This window comes from Brachyistius frenatus, unplaced genomic scaffold (assembly GCF_029030835.1).
Source record: "Brachyistius frenatus isolate BFR_SWC_R1_liver_20210118 unplaced genomic scaffold, ASM2903083v1 Contig_34, whole genome shotgun sequence".
Classification (NCBI taxonomy): Eukaryota; Metazoa; Chordata; class Actinopteri; family Embiotocidae; genus Brachyistius; species Brachyistius frenatus.
This window is the reverse complement of record NW_027210633.1, coordinates 2,153,013-2,168,610: the sequence shown is the minus strand read 5'-3', so window position 1 is coordinate 2,168,610 and position 15,598 is coordinate 2,153,013. Positions and strand designations below refer to the sequence as shown.

The following is a 15,598-nucleotide window of genomic DNA, read 5'->3' as shown; positions in this document are numbered from 1 at the left end:
ATATATATATACACTGTTCCGTTGAGTAATCTTTCAGAAGCATACTAATGCCACCACAGCCCAATGTGCATTCACCCACCATCCTCCATTGCTTCTCCCTCGAGCACTGGCTGCTTTTGATCGAGCATAGCCTTTTTTTCATTGAGATACCAATTCATCTAGCTCAACAGTGGTGTAAACATTCTCATTTCTTATTTAGGTTATTGTCTATGTTTATGCTGTAGGCTTTATTCACTCTCACTGCTACCTTCTATTTTAACACGCGTTTTCCCGCTAAATCCAACAAAAAACACAACATTAGAAAATTCAACGATTTGGCAATGGCAGATGCTAAAAATGGTCAGACTGAATGAAGCTCCCCCCCCCCAACCCCCGCCCCCCCACACCTCCCTCCTCCTCACTGTTCTTCTTTGTACTAAATGCTATGCTTATTTGAAACTTGTTCCTGTTAACTTTGTGTCTTATGCCTTGTGTAATTTTTAGAAAAATGTGCTTATTTGCCAGTATTTTATAGCCGTTTTAATGTTCTCTTCATTTTTCTTTCACATTGCAAGGACTCCATTTCCGTGCCGTTTCAAACCAACACCTTCAGGTCATTTACACAGCGAAGAAATCTGTATCTCGAGGAACAAAGAAAAGTTGGGGTACATGTATTTAGCAATCATATCAGCTGTAGGCCAGCCCTCACAGTAAAAGTCAGACAATTTAAGGCTGTTGAAACTACTTGTCACCGATAGATGTAAAGAAACTCTTGTTAACTATTTCTGTCGCATGCGAGAAATGACATTTCATATCATCCCTGCATTTTGCTTTAGCTTGACAGCCTGTGGGATGGGAGGGGGGTTAACTAGGTGTCAGCTTTAAGGGGAAACGGGGCTGCTGCTGCTGGACGTTTCAGGCCTCACTAACTCTCACTGTGTTTCCCGCCTCCTCCTCGCAGGTGGATGCTTATGGAAACATCCTCCTCACCACGCTGGAGATGAACAACGAAGTGATGCCTTCTGACGTGGGGAGCAGCGTCAGTGACTCTCGGAATTCGGTCATGTCCTTCGACAGCTCCGGGGTCCAATTCAGGAAGCCCATGGCGCCCCGCGATGGCTTCAGCCACCACTCGCTGGACCGGAGCGCCATGCGGAGCCGGGCCAACTGTCGGCTACGACGACGCTCCTCCAAGCTCAAGTTGAAAATCCCAAACCTGTCAGATGTGAGCACCATTGACAAGTGGTCCCGGGTCATTTTCCCCATCACCTTTGGATTTTTCAACCTAATCTACTGGTTGTACTATGTGAATTGATGTGCATCCCACTAGGAATCATGGGCCATATTTTGAGAGCACATTAAATTGGCTTTGATACAGTTCCAAAATATGTATACACATATACAAGTTGAACATATGTATATGCATATTTATATATATTATATTTATATATACACGTGTGAAATCTGAAGGACCTTTCTGCTGTACAAAGTATTAATAGGATGACTTGAATGTTTAAGAAGAATTTGTGAGAAGAATTTCAAGGCTTTGAGTTTCTTTTTCCTCCTGAAACAAACAAACAAACAAACAAACAAACACGAGATCCCGACTAGGGGTTTTTGGAACTAAAGACTGCATGATATTTTTGCTACAAAAAAAAAAAAAAAAAAAAAAGAAGAAAAAAGAGGAAGTGAAAGCTCTTGAGAGAGAAACGATGTCTCAGAGTCCCATTGACTTTTTATTGATACTTATTGTAATCAAAAATCCTCTACTGCAGCTCATGAAATCAGTGGTGGCTTGTCTGTTTAGGCATCAGCTGAGTGAGATCCTTGACAACCCCTGACCCCCCCACCCCCAATCCCCGCTCACCCCTCCTGCCATCACCCATGGATAACATGCACGGAAAACCTCCGGTTCTCCTCTGTACAGCAAACCTTGTTTGGATTTGGATGTGTTGTTTCCTTGGGTTTTTTGAAGTGATATCGTTCTCTTTATCAGACATCAGCTCCGGCCTGATGGGCTCCCTTAGCGGGTCGGCGTGGATGGGATGTTTGACCGCCGCATTCCCGCCCAGAGTCAACGCATACTTGTATTTCCTTTCACTTTTCATGTTGATTTTTTAGCAAACACGTCCTCGTGGGTGGGGGGGCTCTTTTTTCATTACGTTTAAAAACAAACACTGATTCTTGTAGATATGATTTTGTCTTGAAAAATACTGTGATTTCCGAGAGTGTCAGAACATGTTCTAGAGCTAGGGCATTATGAGGTAAAAGAGTCAACGGTATGCATTACTCATTTTGATTGTTTGAAAAAAAAAAAAAAAAAAACATATTCTGTACATTTTATCATTGAGTATTTTCATGAAAGTATACTTGTGCTGTTTCTTTCCTCCTAATGATTGATTCACATGCTCTTTAGATGCAGCGTTCATTGACGTCATATCCTGCTTTGTGTTTGCTAAAAGGAAAATGGGGGGATTGCTTTTGTGATTTGTTTGAAAATTATTCCACAGTGAACATGTAAGAACACGTATATTCAAAAAGAGTCAACATATCCGCCCACAGTTTGACCAGTTGTCATTCAGTATACAGTATATCTTTGTTTGTTGAGCATTTCTTCAGTGTTGGAGTCGTCGTTCGTGAAGGCAAGATGATTTGATTGGGATAGGAAAGGACCGTGCGGGCAGAAGGTGTGGGGGAGAAAGGTTTCAGCATTTCACACTCAGATCTCAGTCAGTGCCATCCCACAAACGCTTCGAACCCCCGAGGATCAGGAACGACATCGTGATTCTCAGGGGGGGGGGGACATCCGAAAAATAGCCATGAGTTGAATGAAACGACGACCAAAAGGCCTACAATTCATATGCATTACTGTTGTTTTGCTATCAAACACACACACAAACACAAACACACGCACACACAGCATTTCCAGTGCTCAGGTTTAATTGCAAAGGAAACAAATGTACAGTAGGACTTTGATATTTGATTGTATTTATTTATTTTTTGGAAAGTGTGACGGGATAATCTTATACATAGGTTGTGGAATCAAGTGAGGTTTAAGTAGCCACCAAATAAGTTTATAGAGGCCAGTGGACATTGTAGAACAGAGAGGAAAGAGAAAAAAAAAATCATTTTATTAGCTCCAACTGAAGTGCATTTCAGCCTCTTCCTCAGTGCCACCTCTTCTTCAGGCAAACAGACAAAAGAGCAAAAACCTCCACAACCAAATCCACCATTACGTACAGTGTCGCCCTTATCAAATCCTCGAAAAAGAGATAAATTGTCATACACACAAACACGTGAAGACAATAAAAAGATGGAGAAGCTGCAGAGCAACAACATGAGGATTGAGATGCAGGAGTAAACAACTCGTCATCACAAATATCCACTCCCCTCTGGAGCGCAGGATGTCGTGTGCATAACATGTTTTCAAAAAGGAATTCTGAACCACTTTGTCTCCTTAAGTCATAGTGAAGTTTGTACAGTGAGTGGCCCGAGCTCTGATCAGAGTTTAGCATTTCTTTTTGTTTAAATTTTATGCATCATCGTCATGTTCAATAGATGGAAGATTGCCTTTAAATATCCAGTAATCCATTAAAAAAGAAAATATATGTATACATTATATATAAAGGAAGTGTTTAAGACTGAGAGCAATGATGTGTCAGCAGCTGAGCATCCTGTTGTCTCAGTCATCTGTCAGTCCAAAATATAATAATTGCTATTTAATGTAAAGTTAAGGAAGTTGTTGTTATTTATGCCAAAGCTGACAATTAATTATTATGATTAAAAAAAAGTTTAAATTTGAGCATTTCCAAGCTCTGAGGCAGCTTTTATTGCAATATGTAGAATACATATTTAAATAAGCTCAAATGGGCTGAAGTGCAATGAACTTAAAAGCAGACAGATCTTTCACACCTGAACAAAAAAATCCCAATACCAGTTTTAAAAGAGCACTCCACAAATGTAGCTTCAACCTTCAATAACACGGTCAGACTCTGGATGGAGCGTTTAGAACAAAAACAAGCAGATATGTTGCCTTTCTTTCTTCCTCTCAGTCTTCTTCCTCATTAAAATCTGGCGCCTTCATCACCCAAACGCCACCCAGTGACATCACTTGCGGAACAAAGGCATCGTTTTTCCATATGTGCAGTACTCCCCAACACCTGTGAAATGACTTTGATGTGTTAAACTGTTGGAGTTCCCCTTTAACTCGTTATATGCTGCAATTCTAACGTAAAAAAATTGAAGTTTAAATGTGAGACGCTCTGATGACACTATTATGATACATTGTGATTTTCAGTCATTTTTTTGCGATCAGATGTGGATTGCGCTCCCAGTATAGATGGCTCTGTGATTGGTATAACATACAGTATATGATGTTAGATGTGGGTAGTGGTCTTTAAATTAGGGTTATTTCAGATGTACACATCCATATTTAAGTTACAGGTAGATTTTCTTTTGTGCAAATTAAAACAAAGGAAGTTGGTCACGAATGCAAATTCATACAAATAACAACCTTTACAATGTTTTACTTTTGTACTTTTTTGCATCATTTCATCCCGGTCTGCACACTAACAGCTTGTCAAACTGTTCAGATGGAATATGATGGATCTTTACTCAGAGTTCAGTCAGACTGCGAGGCCACAGGATACGATTTGTTCTGGTGCAAAACAAGCACATAGTATCGGGCAACTATTAAGTGTTTTTTAATAAGTAAATCAATGGAATATGTTTGATTTAAATGAAGCCTAATCCATCTACTCTGAGGACCCAATGAGATGCAGTTATAGTGTGTAAACTAACACAAAAATCTAATCCTCCTTCAGATTGGTTTATAAGATAGTAGATGCATATCTTTACTGAACTCCCATCACACATGGAGGAGAAACATTAGCGGCCCCTGTACGCTCGCAGTAAATTTATCCACCACTCATTTCAATCCGAACATGTATTACCTGCTTTCTGGACATGAAATCAGCACATTCATCCCAAAAGCTGTGAGGATCTTCTGTTCTACGCTTTTACTTTCGGATCTTTGCTTATATGAGAGATAGATACCTTTCTGTTGACACATATGTTCAAGGAGTAGCAGAGGAGGAAGAGGAGGAGGAGGAGGAGGAGAAAAAAAGTGTTGAACTGATTTCAATGTGAATTTTCTTGCCTCCAGTGTATATGTGTAATTACATGTGAATTGTACTGTAAATATGATATCTTTCACTTAATAGTTCTTAATGCATGAACAAAAACATGGCAGTTCGTAATACCAGCTAGCCTCACTGCTAATGGCATGGACAGCTTCTCTAGCATTGGCATACTTCTGCAAACGAAACCTAAAAAAATGAAACACAAGAAATACACGGTGTGAACAAAATAATGGAGAAGTCAACGCAAAGTCCTCTCACAGTGAAGGAGTTTCTGGTGACTGAGCTTGTGTTGGTTCACCTGTTCCCTCCAGAACGAGGCTGATGCTAATGCTGTCGAAAGGTGCCTGGAAATTACAGTATGCCTTGGTGCACCGCCTGTTGCTGAAATTTCCCGCGTCGCATATCTCGATCTGACTTTAGGATTTGCAGGAGATTTCAGCACAGTTCAACGGCTGCATTTAAAGTCAGCAGCCAACAGATCACTCTGTCGTCCACGAGTCTACTCTGAAAATGAAGGGCATGACCGGCGGGCTGGCTTATAGAGGCTAGAGGAGCAGGGTTGCCTTAAGAAGGCGAGTGGGATGTTCTTTCCTGTTCCTCAATAAGACAGTCACGTGCCCTTGAGCAAGGCACTTAGCCGGTTGCCCGAGTGCAGCTGCTCAGTTGCAGAAATTTGTGCAAACAGAAAATCATTCCCTGAGAAAAAAATTGAAAGATTTAAAAAAAACAAAACCCCTATAAGTAAATTTAACCAAATCCTGAAGTGTGGTTCAACTGTAGCTAATGTTCTCTCTGATGTTGATTGAATGCACCATGTTAGAGGTCATTTCATATTTGCCATAATTACCAGCTGGGATCTTACATAGGAAAGGTTATAAATCATTCTTGGGTCTTCTGAGGCCACCTCTACTCAAAGAGTGAACCACAACCCCATTTGAGCAAATGTCACCCACCAAACACCAGAAAAAAGTGGACAGACTCCTCACTGTCGGGAGAACTTTTGTTGGTGCATTCATTATTTTGTATGTACCTTGTAGGTTTTGATTTGCATGACCTGAATTTTGAAAGGTTTATTTTCATATATTTTTTACTCCACACCATCTGACTCATCTCCACAGCCAGGAAAAAGAAAGATCCAGTGTTTACATGCTCCAAATTGCACTTGTTTTACAGCCAACTCGGAAAAAAAAAACTTGTGAAACAAACTGTTGGTAAAACTGGAGGACAAATGTAACCGTAGAACGCATATGGCGTGATTCGTCCGAATCACAAATATGCACTTCTACACAAATGTATTTACTGTAAATCACGTAATTTGGAATAGATGCACCAAGTGCATGCTGTAGTTTTATCAGGTTCAGCATAAGCATTAACATCAAACACCCTTCAACTACAAAGGATGTAAAGGATGCTCGCCAGTAGCATCTGAACGTAAGCCATGTGATTGCACACTGAGTGGGTGTTCCCTGTATTTTCTCTTTGATAAGTTGCCTCTGGTTATGGTCTGTTGTCGATTACTGTATGAGGAGACTTGCAAGAAGCTGTGCTGATCCCCAGCTACACAACAGTATACTGTAGCTCCCTCTTTGAAGGAGCCTACCAGGGAGTCGCTCTCACGTTTAACCAGTAGATCAGAACCATTTTCCAACATTTGATCAAATTTGGCAAAGAAAAGAAAGAAAGAACCCCACGAGATCAACAGCCCATTTATTTTTCAGTATGAATTAGTAAACGGTTTTATTCATTTCTGTGTTCATTTCTGATTTATTGTATTTGTTGCATTTGTTATGGATTGTTATTCTTATTGTTGTTGTTGTTTTATCATAAGAAGGAGATGTAATTCATCTGATATACTGGCACTGGAAGAAAAATGCATTTGTTTTTTTGTACTGTAATTGTTTTGTTCACATTGGGCGCTTATTTGATTCAGTTGTTTACTAAGGTGTTTGATTTCATTTGGAGTATCAGTACTCATGGAATCAACATTTGTGTAGTATGAAGTTGTATTTTTTTTGTCAGTGCAAATTAATGTTATAGTGTCAATCAGCTTTTTTAGGTGTTTGAACAAAATGTGTTTTTTACAAATACAAGGTGTTCAAGTATGTGGTATAAAAAGGGTTATCATTCAAACAACCGACTTTTTACAAATAAAGGCTTATACAGTAAAGAAAGCTAATGTCTTTTCATTTGCCCTTTGTGGACTAATATACAACGTGGTTTCCTTTTGACTTTTTATTAATTTATTTTTTTACATATTAGTCCCCAAAAGGTAAATAGCATACATTGTTGCAAAATAAGAGGATAAAATCAGGTATTTACCATTGCTATTCCAGGTTGTTGTCAGAGCTCTCACCTCTTAGTTGGTGTCTTGCTTTTGATAAGGACTGTAGGATATGAAGACAGTCCGCAAAACAAAATTTAAGAAAACTCCAGTGTCTTCTTTTAATTTGATTACAAAACATTGCGCGTTTATGAGAATATACCTCCTTTCATACCCTATTTCCTGAATAAAGACGCAAAGTGACTCCTGCTGACAAGTGTAATATTTGCCCCTTTTTCAATTCAGGAACTATGAATTAGTATTTATTCATTTTACAGATTTTCTGTTTGCGTTTTTGGCAAATGTAAAATTTGACATTATTTTGGCCTGTGTGGGGCGGTTTGACTTCAGCATCGTTAAAGTACGAGATAATTAATTTGTTTTGTCAGGCTGCTGTAACTTTGCTGAGACTTTTTGTCCTCTGGTAGAGGACATGAGGCTATAAATGGTCGCACATTTTGATTTTTTTTTTTTCTTTCGGCATGCTCTCTGGGCTTGAACCACAGCGAATGTTGAGGTGGTGAAGGTGAAGAGAACGGCCTCTGAATGAGACTGCACCTGGAGCACAGACAACAGTAATGATGAAATATTATGTTCCTCTATGCTTTAGGAAACCACGTATTTACCGTCTAAATCATCCTATAGATTTTATGAATGAATGAGCTTTAAAGCAGAAGTAGCTTAGTGGGGCCTTTGGGTGCAACTACTGTCACACCTTTGTTTCCCAAATGAAGCAACAACCTGATTAAAAATTCAATCTGTGGTCTAAAACAATGTAAACAGTGTAGACGCACCTAAATTAAATCACATGGCAGGAGCATGCTGCCACCTCCAAATGACCAGACAAGGCTTTTCATGCAAATTATAAACTTATTAATGCTATCAGATGTCCGTTTACATCGGCAGTTTTTGTAGTCACATACCAGAAAGCACAATAATGCCACCTTTCATTCACAACACTCTGGCTGGGCCGCCTCTGTGTGGATTTTGTATGTTCTCCTCATGTCTGTGTACAGTTTCCTCCCACAGTCCAAGGACATGCAGCTTAGATCCACTCGAGACTCATAATATCCCTGTAAGTGTGAATGTGACTGTTTACATGCTTGTTAGCTATGTAACAGACTGGGGACGTGTCCAGGGTGAGCCGCTGTGCATGTTGGGATGGAAACCACCTCCCTGTGACCCTGGACAGGATAAACGGTTTAGAAAGTGAATGGATGGTTTTACTTCACATGCCAAACTTTTTAATTATGTATAATTGTCGGTGTGCTTCTAATTTATGATCAGAAAAAAATACTGATTTGGCCTTGAAGTCTTTAAACAGAGTCAACACATTCCTGTGTGTGTTGTTAATCATGCATTGATGGGTTTAAACAGTCGTCAGTTCCACAATTCATTAATGATTTTTGAGTGGTGACATCTCTAGACACTAATACTTCAATGTTGTCAGGAGCAGGACCGGCGGCCTCATGTGTAAATGGAGCACATGCATACAGATGACACATAAACAGCTCGGTGCGCGACACTCAGGCTTCACCGCATAGCTACAAACGAAAGTGCATGTGTGAGAACATCAGGAACACCATGACAATGTAGATACGGGAAAGAATTCAGTGATGTTGTGGTGTTACCGTACAAAGTTTACATTTGTTATCCAATAGCCACTTATGATATGGAAATAACATGCCACTGTGCTCTCCAAGGCATAAGAGATGAAACTGAAAACATTATAGATTGAGAACCTGACTGATAAAATACAAACAGAGTGCCAATTGGTTAAATACAATCAATTTAGAGCAGAAATAACCTAATGTCTAAAGCATTGTTCAGACTGCCACCTCTAATCTGTTTTTTGTCATAATCCCAATTGTGTTCCAATTGTGATTTATAGTATACGGATATATGAAAATGAATGATGGCCAATGAATTCAGGAATGCCAAAACATAATCCGTCATTATATCCTGTTTTTGTACAATGAAACAGCAGCATTTGAACAAGCTAATCAGAGCTTTCCCCCCAGTGTGACGTCCACTGAAAACCAGGATTGATCATCTAAGGCTTGTTTACCAATTGGTCTCGTTTGATCTGCTTTTTTCTTTCAAGAGATGAGGCAGAGTGTTGTCAGCCAATATGCCTTTCTCACAGACGACATTTTGACCTGTCACAGCTGGAAAAGCACGAGTGTTAAGTCAGCCATAACAGGGTGAAGACCAGGACCCTGAATCTGAAGCAGCTAAATGGCATTCAGCCATTTGTTTAGTTTTTTCTTTTAAACTTGTGGACACCAAGGCACTGCATTTAAATTTGATCTACATTTTTGCTAAAGTTGATTGTGATATGGTTCCTTGTTTTCCAAGGCAGGCTTGACTGAGAACTCTATTTGTACTCTGGAAAACTTCTTAAGGTATTCAAAAAGGGGTTTCAACAAGCTGCCAATGCTGCGCTTAGTCACATGCACAATGATCCACTTAATTTTTCTTCAAACACTAAAAGAAAGAAAGAAAGGAAGAAAGTTTTGCCTAAGCTACTGAGTTGGACAACCGCTGTAAGCCTCTCCTCAAACATGCAAAACAGCCTCCTACCAACCATTAAAATAATAGCTACAGCCTACTTCACTTGTGTTTTTCCCCCGTTCCCCTTTTTTTCTGCTCTATATCAGTTCTTTTTTGAGACATGGCCGTTTTACCATAAATAATACATGGTGGCAAGAAAAGGCATGCAGCAACACCATTAAGAGAATAAATCGTTCTCTAAATTTCTAGTGTATACAACATACAGTCAATACTTATATATTTCATGCAGAATATTTAATCAGAAAATGTAGCCTACACACAACAGATTATTGTTTTTAGTAGCATCAGTGTCGATGCATCATTTAGTCACATTAATGGTATTTCCACTTTTACAGGTTGGTTTCTCAACAGAAAGCCTTCAAAAGAAAAAAAAAAGTCTGATATTTTATCACATTAATCTGTTGAATATCCAGTTATATGCAGAAGAAACAATCGCACATTTTGTGAAGTAAGGTGAAAAAATATTAATGGGTGACATTAAATGAATTATATTGAGGCAGGTGATCTTAAACAAGTACTCTGATTGCAGATGGTTTAATTCCAAGAACTCAACATATCAGCCTGTTCTCATTCCCAGGGTGTCAAATACTGACGTTTTGTCAGAGCTGTTGGCGTCAGAGAGATTTGCACGATGGCCTTTGCTGTCGTGACAACAACGTTTGAAGACAGAAGTGATGTGACAGAGCAGGAAGAGTGACAAAGTTTGTGTAGAAGGAGTCCGGGAGTGGTTGGATGGAACAAACAAGACTTTGACCCGCGAGACTGATGTTCGAGTTTGTGAGAAAGCAAACGTCGGCGTGGATTCATTCCAATATGACTTTATTTGAGGCCTACCATACTGTCATTAATACTACTTGTACAACGTATGTGCGTGTTCAGTAATCTATGCACCTAACCCTGCTTTTCCAGCACGTGTTGCCTGTGCCAAATCTAACAACTATAAGTATCTACAATTCATCCTCTTAAGCTTTGGAGCTGCCAAATATGTGTATTAATATTAATAAGACTGATTTGAGGTCAAAGGTCAAATATTGATTCCATGGAATGAAAATCACTTAATAGACAGTCAGGGGGCCTGACAATCAATGCCACTAATGCGTGATCACGTTGTGGTAAAGCAGCTGAGTTCCCAGCAGCGTAACAGAGTGGTTTCATCATTTGGAAAACATTTGAGAAACATCCTGTTTTTTTCTTATTGTGACCTGATCTTGTTTTAGTTTATGTAGAGTCTGCTAGAAAGCCACTCTCGAATTCAATATTTCTGGGATTTATTTTCAATCTTTGTATCCCTGAGCGATCCGCCTCACCATTCTGTCCCACTGGCTGCTTTCACTTCTGCTTCAGAGGTGAGATTTAGTTCACACTGACCGCATGTCATTTACTGTAAAGTACAAGAAGACATGACCCTCAACTTTCATATTCTCCACATTGATTTGATTCCTGCCGTGGCAGACTTAGTGTGTCTGAGCTGCTTTGTTGTTGTTGCGTGTTGTATTTCATCATGCTTTAGGAGCTGTGACCTGTGTAATGATCTTCCGCTGACGTGTCCTCCCTGAGATCCGATGCAGATTTAATGCACATGTTTGTCTCTCCTAAATTGATTTCTTTGAATTTACTCTCAGTCGACTCCACTGGGCACTTCAGCAGCTGATTGCACTGCTAAGTGAGTTCACCTTGAAAGGAGCTGAGGTATGTAAATCATACTGTGTGTCCAACATGCAATGAGGTAGAGAGATCACCTTTATTAAGTCCAGTTGCAGTTTATTGGGGTGTGCTGTGGGTCACCTTTGGAAAACCAACTTAGCTGATTCACTTCAACACTGATGTGAATGAAGGATAAAAAGCACAGTCTGTGCAGGTTTGCTGGATCTAAATCTGCCTGTATTTTCCTGTCTTTCAATGCATATAGGCTCCCCCTGCATTGGAGCGCATAGCTCCGCTGAGAAGATGGATGCAGAGCCAGTGAAGTAACTCAGCAAAATGTGCCTTCCATTTCCGTGTTCAATTGTCAGCACTCCATATAAAAAAAACATAAAATATTGAAAGGGTGCATTAACATGGGTCAGGAATTGATGGCTGTTCCTCTGTACTGGAAGAGAAAAAAAAAAAAGGAGAAAGTGGTCAAAAAGTGGCGGATGCTGTGGCTTTAGAATACCAGCTTGTGCTTTTCTGTCTTTACTGATTCTAACCAGCGCATTAAGGTTGGCCTGCAGTCTTTATGAGCTCTGATTCGGACATTTATTCATATGCAAAGACATTCTCAAAAAAGGTCGATACTGCTGAGCTTTTGGTGCGCTCATGAATGTCACGGTCATGCAGCACTTAAATCAGTCCAGGATTTCAAGGAAAAGCTCATGTTAACAAACGTACAGAGCAGTGCAGCTGATTTAGGGAACAGATAAGGGATTTACTGTCACTGCTTTACTTTCTTTGATTGGCAGGGAAGATTACGTCCACTAAAATCAATTATTCAGCCAATAAACATTTACATCGGTTGGCGGTTTACCTCGAACGAGAATCACAAATTCTTCGGGCATCATCTCTGACATGAGAAAATGTGGAGCCATGCTTCTCCCGTGGTGCGCTTTGTCCATCGAGTCCATCTATGTCCCGCTTCCAGGATGTTCATCAGTGTTGCCATGGAGTTCTTGTTTGGGGCTTGAAAAAAAGAGAGTGAAGAGATGAAGAAGAGAGGAAACATAATGTGTCTAATAAAATATTAAGACCTATCTCTTTTATGCAGTGTGACCACGGCTGAACCACTAAATCCAACTCCCCCAGGGGCACCATGTAGAAAATCCTAGAGTATAGCAAAAAATTTAAAAAAAAAAAAAAAAAAAAGGTGGTGGGATGGTTAGATTATAGTTATTTATGTGGCAAAGAAAATGCAAACACTGCATCTTGTGTGGTGAATATGAACGTATGCACACATGCCATCAGTGGTAAAGTCAATACTCACAATTAACTGATACAGCGTCGCTAACCTCGGCCGCGTTTGAGCTCGTCACCCCCCTCCAACATTTGCATTATACCATGAATAACAATCAGCTCAAGATCTCATTTGAAGACATTGAGATCTCTCTCCAGTATTCTACAGCAGACATAAGGAAACCACAGTGAGAAGCCCTTTAAAACGTTTGTGTGCTGCGTGGAAAACACAAAAACGTCCTCCTGCCAAGTTTCAGTTCAATATTGTGAAGATCACAAGTCAAACACATAAAATGACAGTTTCATGACGAATCTAAACAGTCTGCCTCTACTCAATTTATTTTGGCATTTCCCTTGTTGCTGAAGGACAGATTTTAGATTTTTAGAAATGCCATTAGACAAAATGGATATGTGGACATAATGTGTCTTAGGGAAGCATAATGTTTCTCTGTGCCAGTGAGGGTCATCTGTGAGATTGCTCCTTTTTTTAATTTTTTTAATTTTTTTTACTGCCAGTACTTTATGAAAGTTATCGTCTAAATGTAACACTGACAGGCTGTTGATTTGACTGTGCGCTGATGTAGTCGTACTACCATCCTCTGCCCCTTGTTTTCTCTTCCCGAGACAATTCATGATAGGTCACCTTCTCCACTGACAGACTCCGAGTTTCTGTGATGACAAAAGTATCAGGAGATGTTCCCTCTCACTGCCTGTGTCCCACTTCTTTTAGGTTTATTTGCACAATTGTGTCAGTCTTTGTGCGAGCAGTGTCTCATGTTGGTATTTGATGCCAATGTGAGATGATAGTTCAGTGTCACTGGGTTTGGCTTTTAGTGCTGAGAAAAAAAAAATACAATGCAAAGGAGACCTTTTCTTTTGGGCCAGTCAGATGATGTTTTACTCCACAGGCTTTTTTTTTTCTGTTTTGTGTTCTGTGTTCTCGCATATGATTTAGTTTTGTACCATCGCTGTTTTTTGTTTTTTTTTATAAGTGGAATAGTTACTTGGTAGCTGGAGGGACATGAAGTGAATTCTTGCTGCATGTATATATATATATATATATATATATATATATATATATATATATATATATATATATATATATATATATCTATATATATGTATACATGTTAATTTATTTATTATTTGTTTATTTACTTTTCCCAAGTGGAAGAGGAGGGTGAAGAAGAGCGAGGCCGGAATGCTCTCGACTCTGTTGCCATCGGCTGCATGATGCTCGCAGCTACCCCCCCCCCCGCACACACACACACACACACACACACACACACACACACACACACACACACACACACACACTCACACACTCACACACACTCACACACACACATTCTTTTTCCTATCTCTGTCAGCACACTCATTGACATTCCTTTGGCCCTTACTGTAACCCTAACCATCACAACTAAGTGCCTAAACCAAATCCTTACACTAACTCTAATGTAAACCTAAACCTAACTTAATTTGAACCTTCACCCTAAAATCAAGTCTATATCAAGTGTGTATATATATATATATATATATTAGCTTTAATTGGTTTACATAACTATAGAAAGACACAAAAACACACACACACACAGTCACAAAAACACAATCACAAGCACACAGAAATACTCAACATCTAACAGACTGGCCTGCCATCTGCTGGCCAACGTCTGATCTGCATCCCTGACTTCCGTAACAGAAGCAGCAGTTGCAGTGTGTCATCCAAACTGTAACTGCTACCAGACAAAGCAAATAAACACATTACAACAACAATCAGCTGGTGTAATGTAACAGCTATCTTCAGACAGGTCTAAAATAGCAAAAGAAAACACCACTGCTCCAATGTGTACTCCCTCTGTCTGAGCTCTGAATCACTCCCCCTCACAGTCTGCCGACAGGGAAACACTGGCCGTAGTGGGTGGATGAACGAGTCTGTATGGAGGTATTTCACTAAGAACTGTTGGAGGTTTGAAGAGGAAACAGTTTTGGGCCCCACTGAGCTTCATTTCACTGTGAGACTGCTCTCCGGTTTGGTGCATGCTGGAGGTCGGATTCATCATGGGCCCTCCACGCACATTTAAAGTGACTGAAGAGTTATCGATGTGATTCGAACATATGAAAGAGTATAATATAATATGCTGAGATGGGAATCAGTCAGAGAATGTAAAACAGTCTCCTGTATTATTTGTAGATTTAAGCATGTTTAATTATGTTTATTGTTTGGCTGGCACAGGCACTCATGATCCAAATTGGATAAAATATACTGACTTTTCCTCTCATGCCACCGTGAGGTTAATATTTTGTGCTTTTGGTAAATGTTTCAACAGCTAATGGTTGGATTCTCTTTCAATTTCAAACAAATATTCATGTTGTTGACGTATTGTATGATCAACCAAATCTCTTGCTAATTTTCTGGTGAGTACTTTGTTCAAAACACAACTGTGCTGTACTGCCTCACAGAGCTGTGAACATAACTGCAGATTAGTTAGTATTAGTGTTATATAAAGCCTGCACAGCATTTCCATATTGGTTCCACTTTTACATACAGTACATCAGTGGTAAGCAAATAGCAGCCCATGGGCCACATTCGGCCCTGAAATGTCTGGCCCCCTAAATGAAAGAGGGAACTCTTGAAGTTCTTCTTCAACTTCTGCAT

The 15,598-nt window shown here is 39.7% G+C and overlaps 1 protein-coding gene across 2 annotated transcripts in view; it reads left to right on the top strand.

The window, feature by feature from the left end:
• Positions 1–7,649, top strand: part of gabrb4 (gamma-aminobutyric acid type A receptor subunit beta4) — a 60,117-nt gene extending 52,468 nt beyond the window's left edge. Inside the window, exons 9-10 of one of the 2 annotated variants that reach the window (XM_069700635.1) lie at positions 555–644; positions 941–7,649. In XM_069700635.1, the coding sequence (XP_069556736.1) occupies positions 555–644; positions 941–1,294 (444 nt within the window). In that variant the 3' untranslated portion in view covers positions 1,295–7,649. The remainder of the gene's footprint in view (positions 1–554; positions 645–940) is intronic. The other variant, XM_069700636.1, reaches the window with a different exon arrangement.
• Positions 7,650–15,598: the final 7,949 nt, after the last annotated feature.